The sequence below is a fragment of the Mobula birostris genome, chromosome 11 (genome assembly GCF_030028105.1).
Source record: "Mobula birostris isolate sMobBir1 chromosome 11, sMobBir1.hap1, whole genome shotgun sequence".
NCBI classification, from domain to species: domain Eukaryota; kingdom Metazoa; phylum Chordata; class Chondrichthyes; order Myliobatiformes; family Myliobatidae; genus Mobula; species Mobula birostris.
This window is the reverse complement of record NC_092380.1, coordinates 73,483,379-73,498,070: the sequence shown is the minus strand read 5'-3', so window position 1 is coordinate 73,498,070 and position 14,692 is coordinate 73,483,379. Positions and strand designations below refer to the sequence as shown.

The 14,692-nt window shown below is 40.3% G+C and overlaps 1 protein-coding gene across 3 annotated transcripts in view; it reads left to right on the top strand.

Moving 5' to 3' along the window:
* LOC140205185 (protein inscuteable homolog) overlaps positions 1-14,241 on the top strand; it is a 311,027-nt gene extending 296,786 nt beyond the window's left edge. For 2 of the 3 annotated variants that reach the window (XM_072272528.1, XM_072272526.1), the window contains 3 exons: positions 4,890-5,045; positions 6,854-6,930; positions 14,106-14,241. In XM_072272528.1, the coding sequence (XP_072128629.1) occupies positions 4,890-5,045; positions 6,854-6,930; positions 14,106-14,234 (362 nt within the window). In that variant the 3' untranslated portion in view covers positions 14,235-14,241. Of the gene's footprint in view, positions 1-4,889; positions 5,046-6,853; positions 6,931-12,754; positions 12,813-14,105 lie in introns of those variants that run through there. The other variant, XM_072272527.1, reaches the window with a different exon arrangement.
* The last annotated feature ends 451 nt before the right edge of the window (positions 14,242-14,692 follow it).

Sequence of the window (14,692 nt, the reverse complement as noted above, 5' to 3'; positions counted from 1 at the left end):
TCTTATTGAAACCTACCGAATGTTGAAGGGATAAGGTGGATATGGAGAGGATGTTTCCTGTGGGTATCCAAAACGAGAGGGCACAACATCAAAATTAAGGGGCAACCCTTTAAAACAGAGGTAAGGTGGAATTTTTTTTTTAGCCAGAGAGTAGTAAATCTGTGGGATGATCTGCCACAGACTGCGGTGGAGGCCAAGTCTGTGGGTATATTTAAGGCGGAAGTTAATTGTTTCCTAATTGGTCAGGGCATCAAAGGATATGGTGAGAAGGCAGGGATATGGGGTTGAGTGAGATCTGGGATCAGCCATGATGGAATGGTGGAACAGACTCAATGGGCTGAATGGACTAATTCTGCTCCCATGTCTTACAGTCTTATGGTCCTGTATTTTAGCATTTTCTGTTTCTATCTTCTTCCCTGTGCCCTTGAACCAATTGACTTCTATTTACTGTGAAATTAAGAGAATTGATCCAGTGGAACTGAACATGAATAAAATATAACACTGCATGATTACAAAAAACTGCTAAATTAGTCAGAGTGCATTAAAAAAATCAGCACAGATAGGCAAAGTTCCAGCAAGGTCCCTGTGGCTTCTTTTCATTGCAATAGAGGTGACGAGTACAATTCACTATATCCTACTTTCTTTTATAAGTGCAGTTCTTATTATAGCAGTTAGTATAATAATGACATACAGTATTGTAAGTCCTTGAAAAGGTGAAGATAGCTTCTCAATACTGGGAAATAAATGAGCAGATGTTATAGTTAAGCATGTTGTTATAGCTTGCTCATTTTTTCAGCCAGATAAAATAATATTGAACTATCAAAACTTTCCACACTTCTGAATGCTGTATGTGCCCTCAATTCTCATTGAAAATGACTGTAAATCATGTGATGGTTTAACAGTCACATTTACTACCTGTTAGATTGCATGAGTGGTAACAAATTGCATTATGAGCTGAAGAGCTGTTACCCAAGTTTATTCATTGAAGTGGTAAAAGCAATAGCCTAATGGTGGTGGCAGAGAGCCAATAAACATCAGCAGGACAGAGGAAAGAGGACAAGCTTCATTGCTACCAATACTAGTGGGCTCTTGAATTTGATTCAGATCTTTTTGAAGGAACAGCAATGACTGGGAAACTTCATTATGTAACTTTATTCGATCCAAAAAAAACTTAAAACTGAAGTTTGTATGAATCAGGTATTCATTTACTTCTAAACATCTTAAAATTCAAAGACAGATTTAGTACAACAATTGTAAGTTAATGTCCATGTTTCAGACCAGCCCTTTTGTGAATTTTAATTTAAAAGTATGGATGAATTAGTTTTTCAGCATTTTGAACATTTTACAGTTTATGAGGCAGAAGTGCCTGTTCTTTGTCTGTCCAGGTTTTGCCTCTTCATTCACTTGGTTTCACTTGCTTGCGTGGCATCTAACTATTTATTATGTGCAATAAATTTGTTCTGCCTGACCTTTCCACATAAAGCCAGAGTTGCTTCATAATATTTTCTGGACAGTTGCTACAATCAGTTCTCCTCCGGCAATCACAGTGAGCATAGAAGTGCCTCTGAATTTCTGCTATTTGTGTTTCGGTCCTTGTTTGTGCTCATTTCTTCTTTGTGCAATATCCACCACACAGACAACACTTCAAGGAAATGGCACATGGATGCAAGAATTGACCAACAGCTGCCAAGACCTGTTCGAATCCAGAGTCCCCCAGTGTTGTTATTGGCTTATTTCAATCATTGGACACCTCCTTGATTCAATAACTGCTTGTAAAAAGTTCTTGAATATATTCAAATTCACGTCTTCTTTTATAATTAATTGTGGGAACATTGGAAAGTGATAAACTGAAAATGTTTCAACAATCCATCGAACCATTCTCTAAAACTAAGGTTGCTCAAACACTGGAGATTTCTTACTAATTTGCTCAGTTATTTCCCACATTAGTTAACTCTAGTGTTTAAGATTGTCTCACCATACACTTTCCCTTTCTTCCAACTGTTAAATACAAACAGTCTTTCTTCTGAAAGTGATTAAATTTAAAAAAGTATTTACAGCCATCCAATTGAAATATTTGATCCTTTTCCATGGCAACCTTGCATTCGGGACTAGTTAACTATTAAAGTCAAAACTTTCTTTTGCTACTTTTGGCTCAATACTAATAATTATTTATTTAATTCTGATTATATTAAACTTCTTCTGCACTCAAGGTTAAAGTGCATATCAGCAGAGGCCAACCATTATTAAAATATTTTAACTTTTATTAAGGCAGACTTTGTTTCCAGGTTTCAAAGACAATTTCACTGATGATTATCCTTTTCATTCCGAAATAAATCACTTCCTCCATCCTATAGAAGTAACTTTCTTATTAACACCCAAGTAATGTTTTTATTTTCATTCCTCCTAAGGCACAAAAAGATTATGAATGAGTCATTCTTTTGGCAACTTAGCATTGCTTTTGAATTGCACCCTTTTTTATATTGTAACTCCTCCTCACCACCAACATACTCTCCTCCAATCTATTTTCTTTTAATTTCTCTTGAAAGGACCGACAAAAGGACCTTTACCTGAAGCATTAATTTGTCAATTTTCTCTTGTTTAATACGCTAATGACTGTGGTATGCATTGCCAGTATAATCTTTTTTTATATTCCTTTGTTCAGCTCTACCTAAGTGCTTTCTACTTCAATGAATATAAATCTTATCTTTCTTGCTTTTCAGAAACATTACAGAATAGTTGTCAAAGCTTCTTTGAAAGTTCATCTACATACTTAAACATTTGCTAACTTCACTGTAGCCAGGTTGTCATTGCAGGGCCCTGAATGCATTTTCTCACACTCCAAGTTTCATTAGAGGGAGGAAATTTCTGGTCCCATAAAAACAGACCTGGAATAAAATATTATGGGTGCAAAGACCATTATTTCCAAAACTGAGGAGAGAAATCCCAAAATGCAGTCTACCCATGCCCATTTGGTATATTGCAGGAACATACAGTTTCATTCTATTTGCAAACAAAGGTTGTAAAATCTCACCAGTGCCATTCCCAGAAGGAAGATTGGTCTCTGTGGTCTTCTGGGTGTTGCAGTTCTGACTTTGAGGAGAATTATTTTGTGTCGGTAGGCCCTCCAGACTCAAGTTGGAAGTAGTGCAAGAAGATGATTCCAGTTGTTATTCCCCAGAATCAATCCCAAGGACCTGGATCACATCTCACATACTGCACTGTCATCCTGAATTCAGAAACATCGCAAAAATTCATCCATAAATAATATCCGTTAATAAAAAGACATTGATAAAATCCAAATGCTTAGTTTAACACTTTACTGGTTTCAAAATCTACATCTTACAAATTAGACCCACTTCAACTATTTCACCTGTATTAAATGCAATTTGGAGATAATCTGTGGAAGATATGTGCATCTGGTCCTAAATTTCTTTAAGAGTCATCAACGAGGAGCCCTTAACTAAGCAATAGATAATGATGGTATCCTCATATCTAACTCCTTTCTCCTTGCACTCCTGTTTCTTATCAACCCACATTGTGTTCTGAGACCCTCTAAATTTTGACATTCATCTCATGAATCGCTTTCACCCCTACACTATGAGGACATCAGCTTCCCTTTGTGCCTCTTCTTCTTAAGTATTCTGGATCTGCACTGAAGACAGGCATTGCAGGGACAGGAAGCAGCCACTGACGCTACACACTGGGATGAGAATTTCTGTAGCATTATGAAAAGTTTTGATGCACTATAAATTTGTAGCAAAAACCTAGATATTAAACGTAATCAAGTACTTCATAATTTTGAATGTTTAGAGCAAATTTCAGATTCAAAATATAACTGGTAATATCACTACCCAGAACATTTAGTGCAGCTGGTCAAAGGTGAAGTTCAAGGGCAAGATACATATATCCTTCACAGATCTTTCTGTCCTCAATCCAGCTTCTGATAATTTGCTGCTACTTGTGTCCGTACTTAAGCCTCATAGTTTTCTTCCATCTTGCCAATATTGTCTGCATTATCTGAAGTTGTCTGTTTGATAACACATATGGGATCTTCCTCTGTGAGGCTTTGTTGTGGTGGAGAGGCTTGTGAGTTCCTGGGATCCCAAGAGCAATGCCGTCTGGAGTTTAGCCGTCTGGCGCTTAGCTCCTAGTAGGGTCACCCATAGTGGTAAGGTCAAGGGGAAGGTTCGAGTCAAAGGGAGATCCAGCTAAGGCTTTCATGGTGGAGCTGGCAGAGGAGGATAACACATCATAATGTCAGTAAAGGCAAGGAAGGCTTCAGTGGTAAAAGTTCCCCAATCATCTTGCATTCCACTTCACTAGCCTCTGACCATGATCTGTCAAGGCCCATGCATCATTCTCTCCACAGTAATCAAAGTCGTGCACAGACATTCTCCACTAAGGGAACCCACCCAAACATCCTGGATTCAGTCCTGTGGTGATTAACAGAATATGTGGATTTGGATCAGCCTCTACAGACACCTGAAGACCCACCAATGGATAATCCCCTAGGAGAACATCATACTCTCCTCGAGTAATCCCACTACTACTGTGGGACCCTGAAGAATTTGAATGGCAGGCATGCAGTCTCTAGATATTGGAATATTTATCACATCTTCAACTTATTTGTGGTACTAGCTAGAAAAGACCACAATACAGCACCCGTTTCAGAATTGCTTGATTCCAACAGTTCACATCCCTCTTATCATTGCAAAATTGATCAACTTTGGCCATGAATGAGCCCTGTTAGAATTATTTAAATTCAGAGAAAAGGTGTAGCAAAATCTGGCCATTTGACTAGAAACAAATTCTTTGTACTTTGTTGACTGATTGTTTTGACAAAGTTGTGATTCTGTTTCTCTTGCTTTGTACTTTTATTGCTTTTTAAGGTGTGGAGCTTTTGCTGGAATTTCTCCATGAACGTCCACCACTTGGGATTTCAACAGAAGGTGCTGCATTGGAAAGAATATTGCAGAAATCTGCAGTTACACTAGCCCGCTTAAGCAGACAACCAATCGTAACTGACATTGCAACAAGTCTGAACTGTAAGAACAATCTGCATAAAGAAAATATATAATTATATATTCTTCACTGTCTTGGTAATTTGCTCACTTTGTAGTTCACTGCAAGGTGCTTGATATAATGGATATAATTTGCTAGATATTTTTGTAAAACTTATAAAACCTACAAAAAACATTTTGTGTTGAACCAAGTAGACAAATGTCAAAATTGAAGCAACACACAAGAAAAATGCTGGTGAACGCAATAGGCCAGGCAGCATCTATAGGAAGAGATACAGTCGATGTTTTGGGACGGGACCCTTTGTCAGGACTAACTGAAAGAAGACCATTTTTTGTGTGTGTTGCTTGAATTTCCAGTATCTGCAGATTTCCTCGTGTCTGAAGTATCAAAATTGTCCTGGACTGAACTGGCTGATCTTATTCAGTTAGCATAGTTGGTCTGAGTATACTTGATCAGTTAAGGGAATGTCTCAACTTCTGATATCTAAGCTCACTACCTTACTGGAAACTATGGGAGAAGGAGAGCTGAGGTTGGGAGAAGAGGTGCACAAATCTTGGAAAGGAAACCAAGAGTTAAGATTTCAGACCAATGATCATTCACCAGAGCTATTCCTGACCAGCAGAGTGTCCCCAATATCTTCTGCTTTTATTTGAGGTTTTCAGCATTCGCAACTTCCTCTTTTTTGCTTTTGGAAAATACGGCAATGTGGACAGAGAACTGAGCCAGTGTTATTCACAAATGAATAATCTGCTAGAAATAATGATTCAAAATGAAACAAGAAGTATTGCCTGTTAGATAGATAGATAGATGGATAGATAGATAGATACTTTATTGATCCCAAAGGAAATTACAGTGTCACAATAGCATTACCAGTGCACAGATAGAAATAATAGAAAAGAAGCAGAAAGAATAAAAAATGAGTAAATTCAAACACTTCCCCATCTATAGGTTAACTCATTATAAAGCCTAATGGCCAAGGATAAGAATGACTTCGTACAGCACTCTTTGGAGTAGCACAGTTGTCTTAGTCTATTACAAAAAGTTCTCCTCTGTTCAGCCAAGGGGGCATGCTGAGGGTGAGAAATGTTGTCCAGAATTACCAGGGTTTTCTGTAGGGTTCTTTGTTCTACCACAGCCTCTAGTGTGTCCATTTTGACTCCTATAACAGAGCCAGCCTTTCTAATCAGTTTATTGAGCTTGTTGGCATCACCCATGTTGATGCCATTGCCCCAGGACAGTACCGTGGAGAAGATTGTACTGGCAACAACAGACTGGTAGAACATGTTAAGCAAAGTAATGTTGAATGGTCTGCACTGGTAGAAATGTATCAACTGAAAGAAGAGGAAAATAAATGGAAAAGGGAACATATTTATTCAGTATGACACACAGATATTAATTTTCTGTTTTTATTACTGATTCACGTTGAGAACATTTTTTGCAATTTATCAGCATTTGGTGTAATCAGGTGTAATCAGATATTTCTCATTATTAAGGATACTTGAGTGATGAGATAAATTATCTTTTAGTCTCTCTAACGTGCAAATGAACTGAAATAGGTCTTGTCTGATGTCTCAACTGTTTTAAAAATTACCAACATCTTTTATGACATCACTGACCTACACTTATTACTGAGCATGGAGATTTATTCAGCAAAAAATGCAGTCAAGTTATTTAAACATTTTGCCTTTATAGCATTCGAATCTGAAAGATCTAAACCTAATATCTAATGATATAAAGTCACTAGCAGTATTATATCTGCAAATATGGTTGTATATATATTTTTTTGCTCTCCACAAAAGATTTTAAGATTTTCTGTTAATCTGATACATAGGTGTTCCCCGTTTGATTGAACTATGCCGATACCCCTCTGAAAGGAATAATAGTGATTCAGTATTAATGGCTTGCTTGGTAAGTTTTTACACATTTCTTTGTTATATCACTTTTTGCTATTCATAATCAACAGTAAAATTCTGAATTTTATTTGCAATATATGTTCTCACAAAGAAATAACCAGTGTTAACTTGCTTATGGACAACCATTTGATAGTTTTCTTCAAGATAGTTAATTTTAGATGATCTTACATTTCACTTCCTTGAAGGTAATAACTGAGTTTAGGAAGAACAGAAGCTTTAAGTAGATGCAAAATTCAAATGTTTTGATATAAACTGTGGTGGGTAATACTTCTAGTGATATTGTACATTTTTAGGAGACTAATAACATTCCAAATATGGACCAGAAGAGCAGATGATACTTCGAACGCTGCCTATTACACATTTTACATTAATAATACATTACAATACAATACAATAATACAATAATTGCAAATTCACCCTCTGCTCTCTTCAAAGATCTTTCAACATTTTCATTTTCTTCTTAGCCAGGACTAGCTCCCAAACCCTGCAAAAAAGAACTCTCACTTTTCTGAATGGGAAATAGCCTCATATTACATAATATCACCTTTTTTCAGTAAGAAAAGTCCAAAAAATAATAGATTAGTGTTTGTGCTTTGTGATCAAAGGTTTATTTGTCACGTATATTTACATATATTCGGAACATGCTGTGGTAGGTCTTTACACTACTTCTTGAAAATTCACCCTCATTGGTAAAACTAAACCTGCTAATCTGAGCAGTAGTGCATTCTACCATGGTTTCAGGCTATAATTTCACAGAATCTATGGAGCTGAATTATGCCAGTGCGAGAAAGCTGAGGGCACTTACAGCTTAGTACTATAAGTCCCACAGGACATATTGTATGCCTAGCATTGGCAGAGCATTATACACATGCATTCAGAACATGTGGATTCTATCAGTCTACATTAGGCAATCAGTTGTGGAGAGCGTCAGTAACTTAAAATTCTTTGGCGTTATAATATCAAGGTATTTGTCCTGGGACCAGCATGAAAGTGTCACCACGAAGAAGACATGGCAGTGCCTCTACTTTCTATGAAGTTTGTGTAGGTTCAACATGTCACCAAAAACTTTGGCAAACTTCTTTTGATGCACAGTGGGAAGTATCCCGACTGATTGCATCATGAGCTGGTAGGGGAACACCAATGTCTGGAAATAGAAATACCTACAGAATGTGGTTGTTAAAGCTCAGTCCTTCACCAACAAAGCTCTGCCCACCATTAAGCACATTTACAAGGAGCTCTGCCAAAAGAAAGCAGGTTCCATTCTCAAGGACCCCCACCATCCAGGCCAGGCCCTATTCTTACTGCTGCCATTAGGTAGAAGAACCTCAGACTACACACCAACCAGACCAGGATCAATTATTACCCCTTCAACCACTGGGCTCTTGAATCAGTATGGATAACTTCACTCACCAGTTCAGCTTTGAACTGATTTCCACAACCTACACACTCGTTTTCAAGGACTCTACCGCTCATGTTTAGGTATTACTTTTTTATTTACTTTTATTTTTGCACATTGGTTGTTTATCAATCAATATTAATGTATAGTTTTACATAAATACGATTTTATTTTCTTATTTTCTTGTAAATGCTGCAAGAAAATAAATCTCAAGGTAGTATATGGTGACATACACTCCAGTGGCCACTTTATTAGGTACACATGTATACCTGCTCGTTAATGCAAATATCTAACCAGTCTTTCAAGTGGCAGCAACTCAATGGATAACCGACGTGGTATCAGTGACATTCAATGCACAAGCAGACATGGTCAAGAAGTTCCGTTATTGTTCAGACCAGACATATACATGGGAAAGATCTAATTGACTTTGTCAATGGTATGATTGTTGGTGCCAGACAGGGTGGTTCAAGTAGCTCAGACACTGCTGATTTCCTAGGATTTTCAAGCATAACAGTCTCTATAGTGAATGGTGCAAAAAACAAACAAAAAAATCCAATGAGCAGTAATTCTGTGGGTGAAAATACCTTGTTAATGAGGGAGGCCAGAGGAGAATGGCCAGACTGGTTCAAGCTGACAGAAAGGCAACAGTAACTCCAACAAACACGTGCGTAGAAGAACATCTCTGAACACATAACACATCAAACCTGCAGCCCATCCACTTCAGACCATATGAAAGACATGATCGTTTTTTTTCTTTGAAGGTGACAGTGCAATGCCAACAAGGGGCACTATGGTAACATAGCAGCTCAGTGCTCCGACATCCTCTGTAAGGAATACATACATCCTTCCCGTGCCTGTGTGGGATTCCTCTGGGTACTCCCCTTTCCACCTACAGTCCAAAGATGTACCTGTGAGTAGGTTAATTGGTCATTGTAAATTGTTCCATGGTTAGTCTAGGGTTAAATCGGGGGTTGCTGACAGTGCGGCTCGAAGAGCCTCTTCTGTGCCCTACCTTTAAATAAAAATACAATTTCTTTAACATTACCAAACTCTGAAATAGATGACCATCTTTTCTAATAAATTGGTATTACTTTCTTTAGTGTGAGGTTATTATTTGTCTGCTTTTATTATTGGAATTTTGTTTATTAATCTTATCCTCGGTTGGTTTATTTGTGGAACTGCATTCTCCTACCAAGTACATCTGTCAAAGGGAATCATAAGGAGGTGGCTGGGAACGGACCCAAGTGCAAGACACAGACACTGAAGTACTAGGGACAGGACTAGGATACAGGGCGATGGCAAGGACATGGACAGGAAAACCAGGAACCTGGAACAGGACTGGACAAAAGATCTAGGAGCCCGGGCTTGGACTCCGAGCCAGAAACTGGGCAAGGACCCAGTACCTGGGTCTTGCCTCTGGCTCGGACCCCAGAACTAGGCAAGGACGAGGCTTGGCTGGCAGGCAGGATGAGGTTGGAGTCTAAGAGACTTGAGGTGAGGCTTGGCAGGAGGCAGGAGACTTGAGGCGAGGCTTGGCAGGAGGCAGGAGACTTAAGGTGAGGCTTGGCAGGAGGCTGGAGACTTCAGGCTTGAGGCTAGGGAGGAGGCTGGAGTCTTCAGGCTTGAGGCTAGGGGCTAGAGGCTAGGCAGGAGGCTGGAGTCTTCAGGCTTGAGGATAGGCAGGAGGCTGGAGTCTTCAGGCTTGAGGATAGGCAGGAGGCTGGAGTCTTCAGGCTTGAGGCTAGGCAGGAGGCTGGAGTCTTCAGGCTTGAGGCTAGGCAGGAGGCTGGAGTCTTCAGGCTTGAGGCTAGGCAGGAGGCTGGAGTCTTCAGGCTTGAGGCTAGGCAGGCTTCTCCTGGGCAGGGTGCTGTTCACCACCCGACAGAGGCAAGGGACAGGAAGGGACAGAACCAACCACAGGTAGTGGCAAGACAGCCTGGCTTACCTGGGCAGAGGCAAGGGACAGGAAGGGAGCTAGGTACAGAGTGGCTCCAGGACAAGACTGCAGGCGAAATGAGGCAAGAGTTACCGGCAAGACAAGGCAGGGCTTCAGGCGAGGAAACAGAAGGCAGAGCAAGGGATACAAGGGGTAAGGACAAGAACAATCCAGCAACCACGCCCTGGTCTCTGGAGGTATTTATGCAGCCAGCCCCAAAGAGCATCAGCTGCCTCAATTAGAGCTAAACAAGAACAGAAACAGAGTAAACAGGAAAACCTGGAGCAAGGGTTGATGGACCGGACCGTGAACTGGAATATGGACTTCACGGACCGGACCATGACAGCTCCCCACCCCCTCACGGGAGACTCCTGGCGACCAGACAGGGAATCCAGACTATGGACGACTGGGACGGGTGGGAGGGTATTTAACAGCAAGGAACCCCGGGTGGCAAGAGGAAAATGACAGTGTCTGCGTCACTGAGTCCAGGGTTGGCTGGATCGTTCTGTCATAAGGAGGTGGCTGGGAATGGACCCAAGTGCAAGACACAGACACTGAAGAACTAGGGACAGGACTAGGATACAGGGCGATGGCAAGGACATGGACGGGAAAAGCAGGAACCTGGAACAGGACTGGACAAAAGAGCCAGGATCCCGGGCTTGGACACTGAGCCAGAGACTGGACAAGGACCCACTACCTGGGTCTTGCCTCTGGCTCGGACCCCAGAACTAGGCAAGGACGAGGCTTGGCTGGCAGGCAGGATGAGGCTGGACTCTAAGAGACTTGAGGCGAGGCTTGGCAGGAGGCTGGCGTCTTCAGGCTTGAGGCTAGGCAGGAGGCTGGAGTCTTCAGGCTTGAGGCTAGGCAGGAGGCTGGAGTCTTCAGGCTTGAGGCTTGGCAGGAGGCTGGAGTCTTCAGGCTTGAGGCTGGAGTCTTCAGGCTTGAGGCTAGGCAGGCTCCTCCTGGGCAGGGCGCGGTTCACCAGGGGAGGGCGCGGTACTCCTGGGCAGGGCACGAATCACCACCTGACAGAGGCAAGGGACAGGAAGGGACAGAACCAACCACAGGTAACGGCAAGACGGCCTGGCTTACCTGGGTGGAGGCAAGGGACAGGAAGGGAGCTAGGTACAGGATCACTCCAGGACAAGACTGCAGGCGAGACGAAGCGAGGGTTACCAGCAAGACAAGCAAGGCTTCAGGCAATGCAAGGCGAGACGCGAACTTCAGGTGAGGTGAGAGTTACCGGCAAGACAAGGCAAGGCTTCTGGGAAAGCAAGGCGAGACGAGAACTTCAGGCGAGGCGAGAGTTACCGGCAAGACAAGGCAGGGCTTCAGGTGAGGAAACAGAAGGCAGAGCAAGGGATACAAGGAGTAAGGACAAGAACAATCCAGCAACCACGCCCTGGTCTCTGGAGGTATTTATGCAGCCAGCCCCAAAGAGCATCAGCTGCCTCAATTAGAGATAAACAAGAACAGAAACAGAGTAAACAGGAAAACCTGGAGCAAGGGTCAATGGACCGGTCCGCGAACCGGAATACAGACTTCACGGACCAGACCATGACAAAGGGTGCATGTACATTCCAGCAAACAGGTGACTTAAAACAGGAATCCAACAATTTTGTCCTCTTTGACATGGTAGACACCAGCATTAGTTAACTCCATTAAGTAGCTAAGGTGAGATCTGAAGGCCACTCTAAACTTCTAAACTATTGGTACAGAGCTCATATTCAAAACTGTAGCATTAGCATTAACTTCGCACATAACATTTTCCACATCATATAACAACAATGACTAGGGGCCTAGATATAAAGTTAAGGTGTTGGAAGAAGAAATAATTATAGATTACTGGAGTAAGAAAATGATGTGGCACTTAACACTGACATTCAGCATTAAACTGAGTTCAGGCTCAAGCTTATATCCATATATTTGGAATTCAGATTCAAATGAAGAGCTAACTAGAAAACACCTAGCATGCGTTCAGTGGCCAATTCATTAGGTGCCCCTGTACCTACTAAAGTGGTCACTGAGTATATGTTCATGGTCTTCTGCTGCTGTAGTAGAAGATGTGCTGTGCGTTCAGAGATGCTCTTCTGCACATCATTGTTGTAATGTGTGTTTATTTCAGTTACTGCTGCCTTCCAGCCTGGCCATTCTCCACTCAGTGGGTTTTTTTTTGGTTTTTTTGTACCATTCTCTGTAAACTCTAGAGAATGTTGTGCATGAAAATCCCAAGAGATTAGCAGGTTCTGACGTAAACCACCAATCATTCCATGGCCAAAGTCACTTAGATCCTATTTCTTCCACATTCTGATGTTTGGTTTGAACAGCAACTGAACCTCTTGACCATGTCTGCATGTTTTTATGCATTGAGTTGCTGCCACTGATTAGATATTTGCAATAACGAGCTGATGTACAGGTGTACCTTATTACGTGGCCACTGAATTTATGTACTGTAAGTGGGTGATCATAGATTCTTTGTATTTCTAGGGATCCTCACTAAGAGTTAGAAAACTGGACACCCTTAATAGCATCTGAGATTGCAAGATTTTGAGAGCAAGTTTGAGTTAGACATGAGAATGAATCTTTCACATTTCAATATGTACCATGGTTGAAAAAAAATAATGGCAGTGTTGTGGTAATGTCCACATTCTTAAAGTGGTAAGTCCTGAAGCATATCCAAAGTGGATGATATTTACTGTAAATCATGCAGCACCAGTTTCCATGTGAAAAAAAAACTAAAGTAAATAATGAGGTAACAAGGGAAAAGAATTTCTGAAGTTACTCGGGGATTAAAAGTAATTTTGTAATGGCAGGGTATACCAAAAAAGAAATGGTCACAATACTGAAACATCAAAATAATACTGGATTGAAGTCACCTTGTGGCATCATCCACTGGGTGGAGGTCTAAGTTATAATTTCCTTTAATATAACAAGGGTAGGCTGAAAAAATGTTACTTTGTAAGCTCACTGGGAAAGATTCTCAAGATCATAGTATAAAAGTATTATCTGCAAAATATGTTTTTCAGATAGAAATCTCATGCAAAATTTTAAATGTGTTACTTCAGTGGTGATAATTACAAGTAGAATTGACACTGGGAGACTCATGCTTTGCACTAAGAATATGAATAGGAATGTTTCTCTGTTCTACTAGGCTAAAAAATGGCTTGGTGCTCCCACTCCTAAACAGTAATGTGTTCTGGAAAATATTTGTCAGACAGACTGCCGACACTCGTTGTGAAAGATGACTTGAATATTATAATTTGGATAAAGTGGAGAACAGCTGGCAGCTATAATCAAGCTCAAGTTGATGTCTTTCAGAAAGCAAGAACAAAAGTTGGACAGCCAAAATGAAGAACTTTCATTTATACAATCATATCGTAATCTTGGGTTTCACAGTTCATGAGTAACTTTGGAAGCAAATGCAATTTTTCACATAGAAAAATCAGCAGCCACCAAATTACTGAAAGGAATTGGAATCATGCCTGGATGCCATGGAAATTTCTTGTTCCTTAATGTTAGGTAGTACCATGAAATGTGAGGAAAAATACTAAGCAAGAAAATTGAAGGAATAAGCAAATCATGTGAAAATAGCTTTGGGTGGTATGGCACTAATAAAATACTAAAAATGTTCTTCCACAAATAGATGGGCAAAGGATATAAGATGAATGGAAATGAAATATAACAATCAGTTCAGTCTTCGCATCAAATCAATTTATAATAAATAATAAAACGCAAGTTAAGCAATGGGAAGTGCTTCTTTGGTTGTGAAATTCTCTCATGCATTAACATTTCACTGCTTCTACTAATATTCCAATATAATATTTTCTGTTTATTTTAGGCTGTATTGCGAAAACTGGCAGCTTCAAGTCCTCAGTGCTTTGAGGACTCAGACTACCAACAGTTAATAAAACCGAGACTTGTGGATTCCTTCTTACTCTGCTCAAATATGGAAGAAAGTTTTGTCTGAAAATGATTTGGAAAAAATCTGCAAATATTTGATACTCTGGGATGAATGGTCAAGCAACATACTGGGTATTAACAGCCTTATTCAGAAACAAATATTGCAAAAAAATTGACAAAGAAACTGAAATCTATGGGTATTGTAATGTTTAATAATGTTCAGTATCTTCAAAGACTGTGGAAGTGACCACATACCAGTCATTTGCAAAATGAAAATAAAGTTGAGAAAATTAAAGAAACCAAAAAGATTAGAACCACTGGATTATCAACAACTACAAAACAACCCTTATCTGAAAACAGAATACACAATCAAGGTGAAAAACCATTTTCAATTGCTGCAGGATGAAGGTGGCAAACCTTCTTGGGACATACTGAAGGAATCCATGGTTTTAGCTGCAAACGAAACCATCCCACGAAAAGAATGGAAAAGTAAGAAGAAGTGGATAACTGAAGATATAATACAAT